This window comes from Pezoporus wallicus, unplaced genomic scaffold (assembly GCF_028554395.1).
Source record: "Pezoporus wallicus isolate ANWC-B61680 ecotype Strahan unplaced genomic scaffold, APGP_CSIRO_Pwel_v1 contig_9449, whole genome shotgun sequence".
Taxonomy (NCBI): Eukaryota; Metazoa; Chordata; class Aves; order Psittaciformes; family Psittacidae; genus Pezoporus; species Pezoporus wallicus.
In genome coordinates, this window is record NW_026641531.1 from 505,803 (window position 1) to 525,474 (window position 19,672).

At 41.0% G+C, this 19,672-nt stretch overlaps 2 protein-coding genes across 5 annotated transcripts in view; one reads left to right on the plus strand and one right to left on the minus strand.

Annotated features, from left to right (window-relative positions):
* The window catches only part of TMEM266 (transmembrane protein 266), an 86,475-nt gene extending 72,722 nt beyond the window's left edge, over positions 1-13,753 (minus strand). The window contains exon 1 of the mRNA XM_057424165.1: positions 13,721-13,753. The gene's annotated coding sequence lies outside the window, so the exon portion shown is untranslated. The remainder of the gene's footprint in view (positions 1-13,720) is intronic.
* Positions 1-19,672, plus strand: part of NRG4 (neuregulin 4) — a 48,454-nt gene that overhangs the window by 11,323 nt on the left and 17,459 nt on the right. The window contains exons 2-3 of one of the 4 annotated variants that reach the window (XM_057424173.1): positions 18,570-18,633; positions 19,256-19,321. In XM_057424173.1, coding sequence (XP_057280156.1) covers positions 19,312-19,321 — 10 coding nt within the window. In that variant the 5' untranslated portion in view covers positions 18,570-18,633; positions 19,256-19,311. Of the gene's footprint in view, positions 1-13,812; positions 14,092-18,569; positions 18,634-19,255; positions 19,322-19,672 lie in introns of those variants that run through there. The other 3 variants (XM_057424171.1, XM_057424172.1, XM_057424170.1) reach the window with 3 other exon arrangements.

Here is a 19,672-nt window from a genome sequence, read left to right on the forward strand (position 1 = left end):
AGTATCTGAAGGGGGCTATAGGGATGCTGGGGAGGGACTCTTCATTAGGGACTGTAGTGACAGGACAAGGGGTAACAGGTTAAAACTTAAACAGGGGAAGTTTAGGTTAGAAATAAGGAGGAAGTTCATTCCTTTTAGGGTGGTGAGGCACTGGAATGGGTTGCCCAAGGAAGCTGTGAATGCTCCATCCTTGGTGGTGTTCAAGGCCAAGTTGGACAGAGCCTTGGGTGACACGGTTTAGTGTGAGGTGTCCCTGCCCATGGCAGGGGGGTTGGAACTAGATGATCTTAAGGTCCTTTCCAACCCAAACCATTCTATGATTCTACAAATACATATATAAAGTTTATAAATACAGGTTGGTTTAACAGACCTGTTGTACTTACTGTGATACTGAATACAAGATCCTCTAGGAAAAGCTAAAGGATAGACAGCCTGAGAAACATGGATGGCCTAAGAAAAACTTCAGTCTTGAATCAAAGATGAACAAGTTTTAGAAGAAAAACCCAACTCCATCAACAAGTAATTTTTTTAGATGTACAATACCCTTTTTTAACAGCTGGTAATACAGAACACCCTTCTACTAAGCACAAAGCAGACTGGTGTCCAAAACAAGTGCAAAGAGCTTCAGAGAATACTCAGAGAAGAAGTGTCAGGCAGCATCCGAAGGCTAGCAAAATAGTCTGCCAAGTACAGGCAGGCCAAACAGCACACCCTCATCCAGGAGCAGAAACTTCTGACTACAATGGGACTAAGCCAGGCAATGAGTTTAGATCAGTTCAAGCAGCTGTGTACTTGTAAAGCATTTTACCACTAACTCCTGTACTGCTGCAGAGGGCAGCCACAGCACACATTTATAGGGCAGAACTAATTCCTTTTGGCAAGAGCATGCCCCGTTTCAAAGGTCCCAAGGAATGCCACTGCTAAAGTGTGAGATGTAATTGTGGCATGCGTAAAATTTCACCCATGGAAGAAGTCAACACACTCATTTTCCATTTAATTACTATGCCTCCCTTTGTTCTTGTTAAAGAAAGGAAGGGGGAAAAAAAGACACATGGTAAAACATGAGCCATAAAAAGTAAATACACACACACAGAGAGATTTTTCCCCTCTCTGCTTGTGGAGGAAATGGCTTACTGAAAGAAAAGATTGCTTTCCTGTGTCCAGGCCAAGCAGAATTATAGTAGCTCCTGCTGAGCTAGCACTGCTGCAGCTGGACTTTGGTTCTAGTTGCCAGGCTGCCTAGTTTAAAGCTAACCCAGGTATAGCTGTACAATCTGCAGCCTGCAATGCAGCAGCAAAGGATCTCAAACCAAAATCCTTTTTCCCTACTTACTGAAAAACGGCAGCTGACAAACTGTGGATTTGGCATTCTTTCACATGCAATAAGATTTGCTGCAAGTATCTAAAAATATACTTCATGGCTGACAGCCCAAGGAACCAATCAATGGAAGTTCAAGAGGTGCCTTTTACAGTCCAGATGTTCTTAAACTGTGCTCCATCGACAGCTTAGTGATGGTTAGTCACATTATGCTGACTTCTCCCCTTTACTGTACCAGTTTGTGTCCAAAAGATTAAAAGTACATCTACAACTCTTAAAATACTTCTCATTTTCTCCTTTTGCTACAGATAGCATAAAAACATTACTGAAAATCAACAAGATGAGAGGTTGTCCCAGAGACAACTTGGTGTAAAGTACAAATCAAACTTGAGCCTCTGCAGCAGGATGACCAGAATGAGAGCTCTGAAGGCACGAAAATTACAGGATCCACATGTACATACACACACTCTAGAGACTGACAAGAATTCCATAAGGCAAACGTGCTTTTCCTAACCTGACCTATGCACTCTTTTAGTGGATATGGTGTCAAAATTTGTACAAAACTGGGCAAAAGATCTTACTTGCTTAGTTAAGAAAAAACCTGGTAGGATTTTCTAGGCAAACAAATTGCAACAGTGAACAAGATACTAGATCTTAATTTATTAAATACTCATGCCTGAAACATTTCCAACACATCAGTTACAAATGATTAAAAATGCAAAACTATACCTTGGGGACAAGATGAGAGAACTAGTTTAAACATGCGTTTATCCATGCACTAAAACAAATACAAAACCATCTCAAAACTGACAAAAATCTAAGCTTGGATATCACACTGTCATACACCTTGTATAGGGAATACATCTAGTCTAGCTATGGACGTACCCATATCTTCATCCACCTTGTCATTTGCATGTTCAATTAGGAACTTGAATGCCACTGCCACCAAACAGCATGACAGGCAAGAATGGGAGCAGCTGTGTCCAGCATGTAGGTACAGTAGCTGTTGCTATACATGCCTCTCCCTGTGCAAATCACAAGAGTCCCTACAGTTCAGGGAGAAAGGCAGAAAATGCTTAGCCTGATATGAGGAAAGTCATTAGAAATTGAGTACTATGTAGCTTCATTGCCTATAGCAGAGAATTGAAAAACAAGTAACATACCGCACCTTTATGCATTTATTTTGATCTTGGCTTGGCAAGTCCTTTCTTTCTCCGTCCCCTGCAAAGGCACATACTTCTCATAGGAGTGCAAATCTGTAAGCATCCCCAGAGCAGCCTCTAAGGCTGCTTTGCTGCACTTCCCAAAAAGCAGCCTTCATTTTGCAAAGTCAGAAGAACCACTGATCCAGCATCTTCACTACATGTTACAGAGCAGATGATAAAAGCAAAGTTCAAATGTTCAGGGTTTTTCCTTGGAAAAGTGCTCTACCACTTCAGTCTGCTCCATCTTTCCTTCCCTAAACAGGAGAACTTTTGCCCTTGGTTTCAGGTCTCTGCTCCAGTCACAAGGCTTCTTGACGGTAACATAACATGCATTATACTCTGGGATTTTTTCAAACCTAAATAATCCTAAATAATCTTCCACCTCTTATTAAAATGCTGGTATGCATTTGTTTTTTTTTCCTTGAACACCAACAATTCAAACTCTTGCCCATCATTTCACTTCATTTTCAAGTAACTATTTTTAATGTAAGCCACAGCATTCTATCTACGTACTTAATTTCTGAAGCGAGCAAGAACATATTTTCACCCAGAGGTTCACGTCTTCTCAGCAAGGGGCAACAGCTTAATGCACAGACCACTGCACCAGCAGTTCAGACAATATTCTGCTAGCAAATTCCTTTACAGACAAGCTACCAAATCAGCTCAACTCATAACAACTCCTGTGAATAAATCTGGGTTCAGGTAAGAAGTGAGAAAGCCATTTCCTTAGTTCACCATCGGTCTGAGAGGCTAACGAGATCATGGACACTACCTTCTTCATCCCTATTTCCCACCTGTCTTTTGGTGGCTATATACAGCAAGACAGATTCCTTTATGTGTGATAAATGCTACAATCACTGCCATTTCCTTAGGGAAGGCAAAGAGTGCTGATCACAGCTCAAATGGTTATGCAGCTCATACTGAAAATACAACTTCTCTACTGCAAGGCAAACTGATCTTCTGCAGGCTGAACAGTCACAGATACAGAACATGTGTTTTGATTAACTGAATATGCTGCACTTTTTACAAAACCATTACTTGGAGTGGGTTTTATCTCTTTTGTTGTCCTTTAAGGCAATAATTTTATCACCTTATTGCTTTTCTTTTAACCTCCAGCTTGGGAAAAAGAAAATAAGATGCTTGTCTCAAGCAAGATGAATCTAGAGGAAAAAGGTCTGTTCATCATTACCTGCTCGCCAGCCCATCTAAAAGAGAATACTGAAGCAACTGGGGATTTTACCAAGCTGATAGTTCCCTCCAAGCTTGAGCTTACATAAGCAAGTGCCCAGAGGGACCTGCAAACCTACCTTAGATCATACTTTGACATACTTGCAAAAATTATGAGCTATTGACACTGCAGTCAATAATTTCCTATTCCACCTTAGGATCCTAAAGCATAAAAAGCCTAAGTAATTATTCATAAGGTAGAAATATCTTCTCTTCTACAGCTGAGTACAGCGTGCAACAGAGAAAGACATACCATTTCTCCTGTAACTCCTATTTTCATGCCTTAATCATACACTTATTCTACTTTACTGTTTACTGCCCTGCCGCTCTGCCCTTTAACAGTTTGGGAACCTTCTAAACTGTTTCATTCTTCAGGGCATTTTCTGTTTGTTTTGAGGTTTAATACAGTCTATGCTTAACCAGTGTGCATGGTCCCAAGTGCTGCTGCAGACAAACACCCATACAAAATTAAATTCAATAAACAAAAAAAATCTTTTAGACACCTTCATAACTGCTGGTAGCATACACCAAGTAGAAGTGTGATGCATGCAGTAGAATAGGCAGTCTTTGCTGTTGTAAAAGCTGTTACTGAACTCTGTTCTATGCATTTCTTACATCAACTGGATAACAGATGATTTAAGATACAAATATTCTGTCATATACTTTAAACCTAGACTCTGAATGCAAACAGTGCCATTATCTCCTTCACAAAGACCAATTATTCAATGAATAATCAAGCTACTATGAAAGCTCTGAAGGCCTATAATATGTTATTTGATAATATGATGTCTTCTGACCTAGACAGAGATGCCTACAGCATATAATTAAAGGTTTCAGATACATTATGTTCCTCAGCTGCCAAATATGCTGCCCATGCAGTATGCTTTATATACCCATTGAAACTAACAGGAAAAGTCTGTTGCAGACTGAAGTGCTTCGTTAAATCATTTAAACTAAACTAGTCAGATGCCCTTCTAGGGAAGGAAAGTACCACCACCACTACCTGTTTTGCCTGCAATAACAAATTCTCCATTTTATAATGTAATATTTTGAACTCTGGCCTTCCTTTTCACTTATCTTCATCATATGATAAAACACGCTGCATTGCTTTAAGATAGCATCATAATCAAGATAAGTATTTCATGACTTTAGACATTACCTGGAGAGCAAGCTCTTGTCCTACACAGCCAACAACAAAAAGTGAACATGGTTTAAAGTGATTTTAAAGCCTGTGAAATATGCAGGCACTAGGGCACAAAGTCCTCTCTCTCTTAACAGAGCCAACTGTGCAAGCCTTTATTTCCCAGTCAATTTGTCCTATGTACCTTAATCCTTATTTGAAGGTGGGAAGCAGAAGAGAGTTCATCCAGGCTATGAAATCTCTCCACCAAGGCAGTACATGAAAGCACTAGTTAATAGTGGTTTTAGATGGATGAGGATCATTTCTCACTAGAGGACACACTTACTTCATTTAACCCATTAACTTCAAATATCAATCAGACACAAGCTGATGTCAGTCACCTCGGGACACCGAGAACTAGCCACATTTCCAAATGTGTCAAACAAATAACCCATTAATCTTTGCTTGCTAGTTCACTGTACCCAGTGTTTTTTGTATTCAGGCCTTGGCAGGCTACCAGCTACTTTGACTATAGTCCTTTCTCCTCCCCTCAAATAAGGGAAATCATCTTAGACTGAAAGAAGTTCTTCAAAAGCAACTAGCCGACCTAACTTTCAGTCCACAACAGTGCATTCAGACTGGGTGCAACATCCAGCCACTAAAGGAAAAATGATCAAGTTTCTGTCCATAGCTCCCAAATTTCAGAATACAAGAGAGTTACTGACAAGCATCTGAAATCAGAAGAGAATGTTATTAAGAAAAAACAAACAAACAATACACCACAAACCAAACCAAAGAACACCCTTACAACTGGACTGGCAGCTCAACATCCAAAGGGTTGTGTAAGTCTCTTGGCTCCTATTCCTCCAGCTGCTGAGGGAATCCTTTGCCTCACACACCAGCCCTTCCCAGCATTTCAAAGAACACCTTCATTTACACATCAAAACTCTACTTTCTAGCACCATACAGAACCTGGGTACCAGGCTAAAGGCAGCACTTCAGGATAACTGTTATAATCTCTTGCTTAGGTAGAACCATGTTATTTTACCTGCACACCACTTTTGTTTTCTACAGCAGAATAACAGATGCAAGGATATGGTGAGTACATTTAAACTAAAGATCTTCAGTATCTTTAACTAAATCTAGCCACCTTTTCACTTCGGTGACCTGATCCATCTACCACCAGGTATAAAGATCATAGACAGCCTACCTTACCAGCTATTTCTGTCTCACAAGCAGCAGGTTAATACAGGAATTCTGCCACATCTACACATTAGAAAACAACAACGGGGAGCTAACTTGGGTGAATAGAACCATGAACCTGAGCATGCCACAGTTGCATCCATCACAGATTTATCCTTCAACAAGCTCCTGAATATTTAAATAACATATTTCAGAACACATACACATCATACAACACTGTGCATTTAAAAAAAAACAACCAAGCACTACACGCTAACAAGTCTCTGAAGTTTAATTCAGATTTGGGGGCTAAACGCAAACCCTCGTGGTTTTCTGTGCCTTCTTTTTTTCTTCTCCTTTTGATTTGGAAAAAATCCACAGAACACGAGTCTTCCAAAAAAGTACTGCAAGGTGCAGCTCAGCAGTGATTTAACATACCCTATAATTCAGCTTCAGACAGCAGAGCTGCCTCTCCTCAGTCATACTACTACTACTACAGACTCAGCTATAGATCACCAATAGATAGACCACAGCTGTCATGATACTGTAACAGAAGCCATTAAATATCTCCTTCTCCCAAAAACTGCTCAGTATTCCCACTATCGGCCTAGTTTCGCAGCTGTGTACTGAGGGTTGGATTTACATTTTAATGCTTAGATTCAAAACCAGTTCATTCAAAGCCTCAAATTCAGGTTCTCTTTGAAAACTTACAATGAACTTGTTTCCCATTGCCTGTTTCACTACAGGACAAAAACTTTCTGGAAAGCTATCTAGACTTTTAAATTGACTCCTGCAGGAAAACAGGCATAAAGTCCCAGTGCTTTGTTAAAAGTCTGGCTGCACTTCTGTTCAAAACAAAACAAAATCTTTAGGGAATGCAGTGAACAAACTCTAGCCACCCTCCTCCCCAAGCACAAAACTATTCTTACTAGTCCACAAGCACTTGCATATCACAGTGGGGTCACCACAGCACTGCCCTACATAACAAATACGCAGGTAACCATCTAAAGTGAGGATCCCTGATCTAAACAAGATTGTTTTGTGTAAATTACTTGCTTCTGACTCTCCCATTTTCTGTTTTTATAACAAGCTCTTCCAGTTTAAAAAAAAACACAGTTTTTTCCATGTGAAAAACATGAAAAGCAAGCTATTGACTGGCAAAGCAGAGAGCATATGAAAGTTACCTGGCAAATGTATCAGACAAATGAAATTTTAAAATTACTTTTGGAGGTACTCATCTTCAGGCAAGATCTCAGAATATTATGGAAAAATGAGGCTCTTCTGATTTCATTGTTAGCAATGTGACATCTAGCGACCACAAAAAAAGTACACTTGCTCATGCTGGCAAAGGCAGTAAGACTCCTCTGCCACTGTTGATCCTTGAAACATAGGTAACAGAAGGATCTGGATATAGCTAAACCTCAAAGACTTGAGTTAACAAAGATTCTTTAAAGTGTCACTTAATCACTCAAAAAAATAAACTACTGCTGACCAATGAATTTAGTATCTATGTTATAAGCTTCTGCTAGGATGCAAAAACATCAGCAGAAATTTTTATGGCATTGCCTTTATATCTAATGTTTTCTTAAACATCTATCACATTTAGATTGCAACTCCTCTGGGACAGTCCTGCCTTTTATCCATAGTTGAACAGACTGGAGATCCCAGTCTTTTTGGCTTTAAATACTAGCATAGCACAAGTAAGTTTTGACTGTAGAAGACTGAAAATATTTGGAAAGCAATCTTTCTATTCATTCTCTGTGCTTAGTTCCCATGTGCAGTTCAGAACAAACACTTCAGCTGTCATTCTATTAGCAATTTTACCTACACAAGTAATTCAAGATGGGGCCAAATTTGTCTGCATAATGATTTCACAGTAAGTGGCAGCCAGATGGACAGCACACTACCATATGGTCCCCTCAGCTGAAAGGTGGAAAAGTGAGCAAACAGGAGTCAGAAAAAAAGGAAGGAGAGTGAGGAGACATATCTCTGCAGTATGCCCATGAATTCATGCACCACCCTTTCCTACCAGAAGCATACACAAACTTCTCTGTTCTTTAAACTTTAAGACCTGAATTACACGGAAGCAACAGCAATGGTCTCCAGAATAAATCTTGCTAGGCAGGTACGTATCTGTGCAGGATCCAACAGTGCTGCATTCCTAAGAAAAGCCACCGTACAAGCACAGGGAAAAGAACCAGCATCACTATGGCCATAACAAAGTTAAGGGAACAAAGACATGCTTCCCCAGGGTCAGCCTCTCTGGAAGCTGACCCTTCCTTCAGCATAGCACCGAGAACATAGATGTTCAGGAGCTGTGCCCACTCTTCTGCCTCCTCTGAATTCCTTTTTGCCCAAAGACAACACGTGTCAAAAACTTTTAAGTAAACTTTCATGCTACCCAAACCTTGCATTGCTCTTTCAGTTGGAGCAGACAACCTGACTATATTACAATGCCTCCAAGGAGTACCCGCCCTTTTGAGCTGGTCCTAAAAATAACACCTTTCAAAGTTAAACATATCTATTTAACTACATTACTGCTGCCTCCTCAGAAATCTCTTCTTAACACAAAACACAAGAAAAAAAAAAAACACAACAACAACCACCCCACCCCAACAAAGTACAGAACCCAAAATGGAGCATTCAGCTGGAGGAGGCAGCTGGTAACAGAAGAAGAAAAGCAGTAAATATGTGCAAGAAAAGCCTTTGAGGTTGCTTTCTGAGACACTTGCGCAAATTAATATATGAGCCTTGACCCACATCTCACCTTACTGTTAAAAAGTTGTTTTCAAAGCTGTCTAATTTTATCACTCCAGATAAGGATGTAATTATTTACTAGATTGGGGTTGGAAAATCCAGGCAGCTATTACACACAGGGAAAAATTACGGACTACTTGCTAGCTGAGACACACTACATGCATCATGTTTGCATCCTGGATGTTTGTTAACTTTAGTTATTATCTAGCTCACTTAAAGAACAGCTTTCTTTAAATCTGTACCACTGCCTAAATTGCCTGGTAGTCTATAATTCCATAACGAATTATTTGATAGATTTGAACAAAAGTACTTAAGGCAAAATAATAAAATAATTGCAAAAGCCTCACCAACTTCAATAAAATTTGTATCTTCCTATTTTTATGTATGATTTTTCAGGCACCCTTAAATATCAGACAGGTAACACTTTCCACTACAAAGACTTCTGCAACTTTTTTGAGAAGCTCTGGCACTTGCCTCATTTGCAGGCAGCCTTTGAAGTTCCCTGAAGAGCAGAGATGCTCTTTGTCTCATGGCAATCCATTCAAGTTAAACTGAACTGCTTTCTTATGCCTGCTTGGATTTTTAAATTCAGTATTTGGTGGCTGCTCAAAACAAAGCCCAACAGTGTAAGAGAGGTGAGCTCCATGTCGACAGGAGCTGGGCAGACTGCATTTCTGACAGCGCAGGGGCACGCAGTGTGCTAGGGACCACTTCCAGGTTGCTGAAACAGAACAGCAGAGTGGCCGGGCAGGCAGCAGAAAGGAGGACCAAATGGGTCAGACTTCAGACAAAACACAGACACTTAAGGTCCTTCCTCATTCACCATAAAACAACCTTACCAAGTAAGGCAATTACCTGAATTGAAAATTACTACTGAAGGCTCAGATCCCACTTAATGATTTGTTAAGGTCAACGCCTTCTTATTATATCATTTTACCAAAATAAATAAAAACAAAACAAAAAAGTTATTAAAAAATCACAAGACTGAGAGGTTCCATGTTAAAAACTAATTTGCAAGGTTATTTGGGTTGAAAGTTAAGCTCTTGAAAATTAGGAAACATCATATTTAAAACAGCATATGACTTAAGCTCCATTTGCATTAATCCTCTTTTTAACTGTTAAGATCACATACTATTTTCTCTGCAAATCCTCAGCTCATTCAGTGGACAAGGTGGCTCACAACACAGAACTCTATCTGCGTGACCCTAAATCAGATAATTTGCACCTTACAGGTCTGACTTTGCAATCAAAGTATTTGAACATATATTTTTAAGCATGGTTTCATTTGTGTCTAATGCAATAGATGCACATGGCGCTCCACGTAATGCAAGGAAAAGTACAGTAATTGCCACCAAAAAAAAAACCCCAAAAAACTTACAACTGAAATCAAAGCAACACTGAACCCTAGACAAAGTAAAATGAAAGTGAGACAGAGGGAGAAACTCTTTATGATGAGAATACTGATTAAAGCAAGAAAAAAGCCAATATTGCCTTTAATAATGCTTAATGACAAAAGTACCAGTAGAAAACCTCCATTGCTACTCGAGTTTACAAAAGGCTGTCTTTCATTATACTCATGCAAAACCAGAGATTCCAACAGGATTATGTGGATGTAACAGAGCTCACTGTGATCTTATAACTAAATTAAGAATTAAACCCTAATACATCACTCTTGTCAAATCCTAAGCCAAACAAATAGATGGATTGAAACATGACAGAGAGACTGGACTAAACCTTCCACCATCTTTCACCCAGCCTCTGCCCCCAGTACATCATCCACAAATTTGGTGGAAAACAGATTCAAAAAGCTTGGGTAGGAGCCTTTAGAGCCAAAGAAAGCACAAGGGCCAAGCTCTACCCCACAGTGATAACAAACCAACTTTTCTTTTTTTTTTCTTATTTTTCTCTTGAAGATGGAATTTCACTCAGCATGTTCATGTCCACCTACACTACAAAAATACTCCTGAAAATATTGACAGTTTGGATAATTTTTTTTTTCTCCAAGTCAAAAAATCCCAAACTCCCCATTTTCCAACACCACAGATTTCAGGCTTAGAGCATGGCAAACGGGTTCCAGTACCTCACAGTATCAGGCTAGAACTAGCAAGGAGAGGAAAAGGAGAAATCAAATCACCATCTTCCCCTCATGTACTAACTAGCAATGAAGATTCTGCAAATAGCACTTAGTTGACACTTTTGATGATAACACCAGGCAGAAAGGACTCCAGCTCTCCCCCATGTCAATATTGCTCTGCAGTGTTCGCAATGATACAGGATTTGTATCTGTTAAGTAATCCATTGTCCAGGAAGCAGATGAGTTGAGCACCACGATATTGACAAAACCCCACATTTATTGCACTGAGAGTATGCAGATAGTCTTATACTAATGTAAGACAATGCAGTTAATTGTTCTATTGCCAGGTAATGCAACTAATTTAAATGAATATCAGTAATATATTACAGGTGAATTTCAGTCCTATCAGGATCTCATGAGGCCATGCAGATTCTCCTCCTAACTTGGATGTAATCCCATGTTACACTGAAACCATACTCTTGATGATGCTTGAGGTTTTGCTAGTTCTGTCCCTCCATGCTAAAAGTAATCTGTGATGCAACATTACTGCAGAGTCAGAAACTGCAGCGTACAGACCATCAGAAACAAAAGAGCAAACTGCCAGGTAGCCAGGTTTCAGGGAGTCACCACTGATCCCAACTGGACTAAAAGCACAACAGTACCCAAGGCCAGGAGAAGGAAAGTACAAGGAGCAGTACGTATCTTTTACAGGGCACCTTCAGAACTGTAATCTCGGATACACCTAACTAAGCTTTGGGAACAGACACTGTGACAGGGAAAACAGCTACACTGCGCATTATGTTCTGCATTTATGCTGTCAGTCACAATCTGAAAATACTTCAGCTGAGTAGCAGGCTTGCCCCAGTACTGGCACTGCAAGCATACACAGCTCACATCTTAATTTTCTTACTGACCTTTTCATAAACTGGTTGGCATTAAGGGCTTCACCTCACCTACTGCTCCAGTTCTGAAGCTAGAATAGCTGATGTGTACTCTCACTACATGTTCTCTTTGCCCACCACTGTCTCTAGCTAACCACATCTAACCTTTTGTACAGCTTGCACCTCTTTTCACCCTTCACCTTGCACTAAACAGAGGCAAGTCAATTTTGCAATCCAAGGGATTGCATCAGGACAGAGCTGCAAAAACTCCACTTCGTTCAGAAACATCCAGGAATGAGTATGTGTATGAACTGTTTCAGGAGAGCAGGCTCTACTCACAGTCACTTTAGCTGGGTGTAAGCATACTCTCCACAGTGTTTAGGAACCGTAACACGTTTGAAGCAGTACACACTTGCTTCTTACTCTGCATCCTCTGCAAATAAGAAGTGTTCCTTCCCTTCTCTGCACTGAGTAAACTGCCTCACAATACAGATACTGTTTACGAGATCAAGTGACAGCTTTTCCCATACAAGATAATTGTTGCAGAATGTTAACCACAATATCTTTTTGCAAACCACTTGCATGCTACTATTGTATGGTCAAATGAATAATCCTCCAGTAATATGATCCTGCTATTAATAACCCTTTTACAAGTGTCCTGCAGGAACTTGCAGCATCTTCACGGAGCTACCAGAAAACCGTTCAGTATCAATACAACTCAATCCACAATGCGGTAACAATGTTTTACAGCACATTAAAAACAGACAGGTTGCTTACCCTTCTTTCTTTGTGCAAATTCCAGTAAGAAGTCTTAGGAAAAGCCTAGGATTCCTGACAACTCCATCAGAAAAGAGCAGTTTCTGACTGTGTGCCTCTAACATGCCAGGTGCCCTGCGCACAAATGAGCCTTCTCTGCTACTCACATTCACAGCTGTAAATACCTAACATCATTACTCGTTTCACTCCTTTTATATAAACAATCATCTCCTGCAGCTGTTGCAATGGTGTCAGGTGCATGGTCTATTTAATAGAGAGCTTCTAGGTCAGTCTGCTCTCAAACCCACATGCAAGCACCCAGAAATCCTGCTGGAGACGCATTTAGCAGATCCTTTTCCTAACTCGAGCATGTTAGCAAACTTAGTACATGAACATGAGTGGTTTCTATTTCCTTCAGTAAAGTTACCGTGACATGCCACTCTGTCACAGCACATCAATCCTCACAGTCTACAGATTTTTACCTCTATAGATGAAAAAAGGCCTATTAAGTTTATTACATCTTTATGGAAGGTAAACCCCAGTTAAGAGCAGTCTAAATGGATTTCAACTTCAACCAAGAAACTACTGCTCCTTTTCTTCTTCTCCCAAGCACTGATGCTGCTCTAGACAGAGGGCTTCCAAAAAGAGCCGCAGCATCTCATACGCTTATAGCACTCGGTGAATACGCTGCTCCAGGGGCCGTATCGCAGAGGTAATGCACGTTAGGCGGGTTTTCACGCCGAGATAAGAGAACAAACGCCACTTTTACGCTGAGGCGTTACCGGGTTGGTTTGTCCGCGGGGACCCGCAAGCCAGAAACTGACGGATATGGGGTGCTGGGCCGGGGATAACCGGTTGTGGGGTGAACCCCCCCCATCACTTCCCCCTGCTTCACCTCAGGGGGTAGCAGCGCACCACAGGCGAGACCTGCCCCGGCGGGAGGCTGCTCCGGGGCCGCTGCAGGCCGGACCGCGGTGAGAGGGGGGGGGGTCTTAGGGCGCCCGGCCGCGGGCCCGCCCGCGGCCGGGCGCCCTAAGACCCCCCCCCCTCACCCCGGCCCCACGGCGGGGAGCTTAACGACAAACGGCGCCCACCGACAAACTTCCCCTTCATGGGGGGGCTGCCAACCCCCAGGGGGTACCGAGGAAGGATCTCGGCGGGGGGGGGGAGGTTGTCCCCGGGGCCGCGCACGGTCCATACCTGCTGCCCGCTCCCTCCGGTACCTCACAGCTCCGCTCCGTTCTCCTCTCCGGCGCGGAGGGGGGAGATAAGTGAGGAGGGTTTGTCCGTGTCGCGATAGCCGCCGGCCCGTCGGGACATGGCCCCGGTGAGCCCCGGTTGTGCCCGCGGGGCTCGGACACAACGGGATCGTTACAGCGGGGCTGTGTCTGGTTTGTGTGGAGCCCGGGGTTACATAAGCGAGCGCGGAGAGCAGAGGCAGGATCGCGGTACGCACATTATAGAGAGCACGGTGAGCCCCGCAGCTTGCCCTCTGCGCGCCTGAGTCGGGTAACACCAGCACAGCGCGGGGCACCCGGCTGCTGCGGTGAGACGGGGGTTAGCGGAACAAGGTAACTCAGTGCGAAATTAAATGCAAAAAAAAAAAAAAAGGAGAAAAAAGAAACCAAATCCAACCCCCCCAAACCCCCAGGTTTAAGAACGTGCCCTGAAGGGACAAAATAAACCCTAGAGATTGCAATTCCAGTTTTATCGGCTCCCTCCCATATGCTGAGCTGCTGTGGAACAGCTGGCACTGGCAGCAATCGGTTATCACTCGATAGCCTGCTGGAAGCTCAGTGTTACAAAATCCAAGTCAGCATTATGACGACTGGTGACATTTGCTTTACCATATAAAAGCAAATATGTAAACTCTAATGATATATATATATATCTTTAGTATCTCAAAATTATTTAAGACTACCGGTCTATTTTATTAGTGCTCGTGCTATACTGTCCCCCTGTCTGCCAGTTTGTAACAGAGATTTTTGAGTTCTGATTTTTTAGCTCTGAAATTACTGACATTTGAGAGCTGACGTTGACGAGCACTGTATCTGCTACTGAGCTTTGAGCAAAAATTACTGAGAGCTCAGTGGCAGATACAGTGAGAACCCACAGTGAGAACTTTCAAGTTGTATTACATTTCACTTGATAGTTTAGGGATGAAACTTGGAACCAAAAGTGCCACAGAAGAAATCAGTAAGCACACCAATGAAAGAATAGTGCTGTGGGTGGTTTGGGTTTCTTTTCAAGCTTGATAGCAATTTTCTTAACACAAATATCTTCTAAAATTTACCAATTCCCCCATGTAAGCATGCACAAGCTCGAGACTGGAATCTCCAGCTCAAAATTGGCCAGGTTCAACAGAGCCTTGGGTGACATGGTTTAGTGTGAGATGTCCCTGCCCATGGCAGGGGGGTTGGAACTAGATGATCTTAAGGTCCTTTCCAACCCTAACTATTCTATGATTCTGTGATGTAGTAGTTACACTGGACAGAAGCCTCAACTGAAATGTAGCTTTGCCAGCTTCTGTATGAAAATCTCATACATGACAATGGGAGTTTCAGGTGGGAATTTACAGTTGGTTGCAACTACTTACAAAATCTGGAATGGAAAGGTTTCGCTTAAATTTACTGTAATATCACAAACTGTGATTTCAACATTGTGACAACGCTTTTGCAAGCTGTTATAGTACATAATTACTCCTAGATATGTGTCAGTGGATCAAATCAAAATGCAAACCTACATTTCTGGTGTAGGCATGCCTAAGACAAGAGGTCTCAGTTATTTGTTGTCATTTCAGAAAACTGCAATGGAAAGAATTTTGAACAACTGTATTCTAAAACTTTACCTGAGTCACAAACACACTGAGACTTCTGACTTGGCATCTGCTTCCACTGCTGTCTTTTATCAGAGTTCACATTCTGGCCATCTCGTCTTGACAGACACTTCCAGTGTGTAAATTCGAGCAGCATGCTGTCCTTGTACAACTTTGGTGTAGTGTCTCATCTCGAATTCTTCCTTACTGAGATCTCCATTTGTTTCAGGCTGTTTGATGGATTTTTTTCTGCCGTCTGATAATTTTCTGTGCTAAAATGAGTTGTGAGGTAAGGGTAAGGGTATTAGAAGTTATAATCTAGATAAGAAAATAAACAGACTCCTTGTAAGAAGACTGCAGGACAGTTCCTCACTCTGGGAAGAAACAGGAGGTGTAGACCACTAACTGCTTAGTAGGTATCAAGGACACGTCTTAGAAGAAAATTTGTATTTAATTCATCTACTAAGCAGATAGTGCAAAACCAATGAAGGTTTCCTCTTCATCGTTTTCATGACATAAATATTTGAGCTCACTATTGGGGGAGAATGAGATTTTAGCTCTTTTGGATTTTAACAGAAGACTGTATAATGCAGTAAAATCCCATCCTTGCAGACAGCTGTAAGGTGCAACCTAATCTAAATGAACAAACAATGTATATTTGAAATAGCCACGTGACTGAAATGATCTTTAATTTGGGGGAGAATTTATACAGAGATTAATTTTAAGGAGGTTTGAATAGCAAAGAACCATAAACCAAACCCCAAATCATTACTCAGTGCTTTCTTTTTATCTGCACGTGCTCATGAAGACTTCCAGTTATCTTTTGGGGATACAGCATCTCGTAGATGCTAAGAATAGTCAGGCATCAAAACCACAGGAAAATAAGTAGGAATAAGGATTCTGTTTTAAGTATTTGGGGAGTAAAGAACTCAGGTTCATTTAAAGACAAATCTAATGACTTCAAAAGATTTGTTTCCAGCCAGCCTCTAATATGGCCAGATTTTAGCACATATTTCTGCTGAAAAGATGAACCCGTTTCAGTTTTGTGTCTAAGTGCTCAATTTGCCCAGAAATCCAATAGCAGCTCTCTGCCCCCCCCCCAAATGTATTCTTTCCATAGTGTTTTAGTGCTCACAAAGCACGAGGATGTGTGGATTTTCCTTGTGTGGCTCACTTACCTGTGGGTTCTCTGCTGCAGAATAGTAAGCCAGTATTTGTAGCATTCAGTGTGACACACATGTAATACACACAGAGTTTATGCTTCATTCAACAAAGTACGTGAACATGCTTTAATTTAGTAATTTAGGATATGGCAACTCTAACCACGAGATGTAAATCCTTTCCTGAACTGGAGCCCTTGAATATGAAAATAAAGATGCCTAGGACTTTCACGTGATTGAAGAGGCTGGAATAATAATACTAGTATGGATCAGTACACCCAGGTGACAGTTCAGTGTGTAAACTGTAATCCTTCAAACAATGTACTGTTATTACTGAGATCAATTTAGATGACAATGATATGGGGAGAAGGGTAGAACTGACCTGAATTTTTTCAACAAGCCAGCACAGAACAAAATAGGCTATATTATGACTTTCAGATTAAAATACTAATGTAAACTTTCACAAACTCCCAAGTTTCATCCAAGTTAAACAATGAAGGGCATTCATAGAACTGGACTGTTAGTTTCTGCAAGCATAGGGGACAGAATATTTTATGAGACATGGAGTTCATAAAGGGTTAGGGAGCTGCGCAAATGATCCCTTGTGTTTCTATTACCAGTTCAGCTCAGAGATAGATGTAAGCAAGTTAGAATCATGTTTAGCAACAATTTCTGCTATAGCATTTAATATTCTTTACAATCTATCATCTTGCTTCTCTAATGATATAAAGAGTCCAATTTATTCTTTTTAGGACACTGATACATACTTGAACTTCTGCTCAGAGTGCAAACATCTCAGAGGAAAACCTTTACTTACAAATACATGACTCCCTAATGATCTAGTTTTCAGTCTGAAAAAAAAAACCCAAAGCCACAACTATCTATGCTGTCAGCAACACCTCTTCTCAAAGTGATCTTCAGACCCAGGTTGTCAGAACTTAAAGAGCAGAATTTTACATATGCACACACATCCTCTTGAATTGCTTAGGAAGTATTTTCACCCCCTTCCGTCACCACCCCCCATTTCCCTGAATAAAAGGAGGAAACGAACAAGAATGTTTGAAAATTAGCAGTTAGAAGTCTCATAGCCTGCTTCAAACCGTCTTGTTTAGTTCAGCTTATAAGCAATTTGTAGTACACGTAACAATTAGTCCTAGTCCAAACAGCTGATGAGGTGCATACAGCACATCCATGTAACACACCAATGCAGAAGAAAACTGTCAGCTTTCTCTAAGGAATTTTCTGCCAGATAGTTGGATTCAATCATCTCCTGAAGAAGTTCAACTTACACCAGTAGCAGCACCAGGGAGATGGTGGAGATGCATACCGACAATAAGGAAAAGAGAAGGGAGAACTCCTTTTTGCAGTAGCAAAATCAAGTTACTTTGTCTGTTCAAGGACCCGTGTCCTAACTAAATCCAGTTAAAGAGCTAGTCTGAAATACAGGTTATACTTACTATTTGTATTTTCTGTTACGAGAGCTACTGGATATTACACAGTTTTGTGGAACATTCTGACAAAAGGGAAAGAAAACTAAAAAGGACTGCTAGCTCCAATAACTAAAAATTTACATTAGATTTTTGGCTGCTGCATACTTTCATGATGCAACTTTTACATACTGCAGTGTGTGAATGCTTTGAATTCAGCAATAAATTGTAGCACTGGTAACCTTAGAAAAATTTGCAAGTGATTTGTGAGCATAACAGGGTGTTACCCTATGCTGGATTTGGCCTCTGCATGTGTGTTTGTCTTTGTTGTAACCTCACCCACATTGCACTATATGTAAACTTGGAGACTTTTTAACAGCACATAGAGAAAATTCAGCTCTCGGCTGCTAAAAATAACCACTTCCAGGATGAGATTCCTTTGAAAAACAGGGTTTGAGTTCTGAAGTGAATCACATTGGTGTTTCTTTGTGCCACATGCTATGTTAACCGTACTTGGTTGTGTACACAGAGCAAGCAAAGTTGCGTATCTGTGAGACAGCCCAAGAGGACAGCCTCTGGGTGGGGATCCTGCTGTTACAGCCCCGTGTCACAGGGAACTGCCATTTCAGACTTTCTTGTATGGACAGGACACTTGAAGAGCTAGAAAAGCTATGTGAGGTCCCATGAAAAACAGAACTGTCTGCTTATACAGTAAGTACAACTGCATCATACCTTTTGCAGTGGGCCTCCTCAGAAAGTTGCCTTTCTATTACTGAAAGCTAAAGTACAGAGAATTATTTCTCATACAGTTGATGATTTATTTGATCATTTAATGGAAAAAAAAATCTTTCTTCCAATATAGGACAATTTGCTTAAATATTTACCCTACGTACACGTTAAAGTATAATTAAGACAAAAAAGAGCAAACATTAAAAAAATAAGATCTATCACATTAGGTTTGTTCAGTAACCTAGTTGGTATGCTAAACCTTGACCATACTTTTGAAGAAATCAGAATATAGCAATGTTAGGTGGTTATAGAGTTGGGATGTCTATAGTATAAGTTTCTTGTTCACAGTGTCAAGTGAAGACTGCTTTCTGCCCAGGCAGCAAGTTTCTATTCCATACTTTAAAAACAATGGTACAAGTCTTGGCCTTGCTGAGTTCTGCTAAATTCCATTAACTGTGAATTAATGGAACTTACGTATAACAGTGCATTACTATCAAAGTACAACAAATGTCTCAGCAGAAACACTGCATTCCAATAGCTATTTCTTCAAAGAAAAGTCACCTGGGTTAAAAATGATGTGCTAAATGTACATGTTTGTCTTTAGGTGCCGGTTTAGAAGAATAGCCTCTGACCAAGAACCAAAAGTGTTGTCGGAATAATATGCGAACAGGTAATTTCCTGCAAGCCTTCACTTGGATGTGTACCCAGATATAATTAGAACTCTTTAAAACTGCAGTGATTTTGACAGCTGCCATTGGGATTGTCACAACTGCTGAGTAGGGCTGTCATCACTTACTAGTCAGCAAGCCAGAGTTCACCAGTCAGTGGTACAAATTCTGCAAGGTGTTTGCTTTGATCAATGCTACTATTCATGATTGATGAGCATACAGTCCAAAGTTGCTTATAAGTGAGGAAGCATGCGCCAGCCCCTTTATCTTCTGTCAACATTTCCCACTCCTCCCCCTTCCCTTTTGGAAAGCAGCAGACTTCAGGATTAGACAGTCTGTAGTATTTTAGCCTC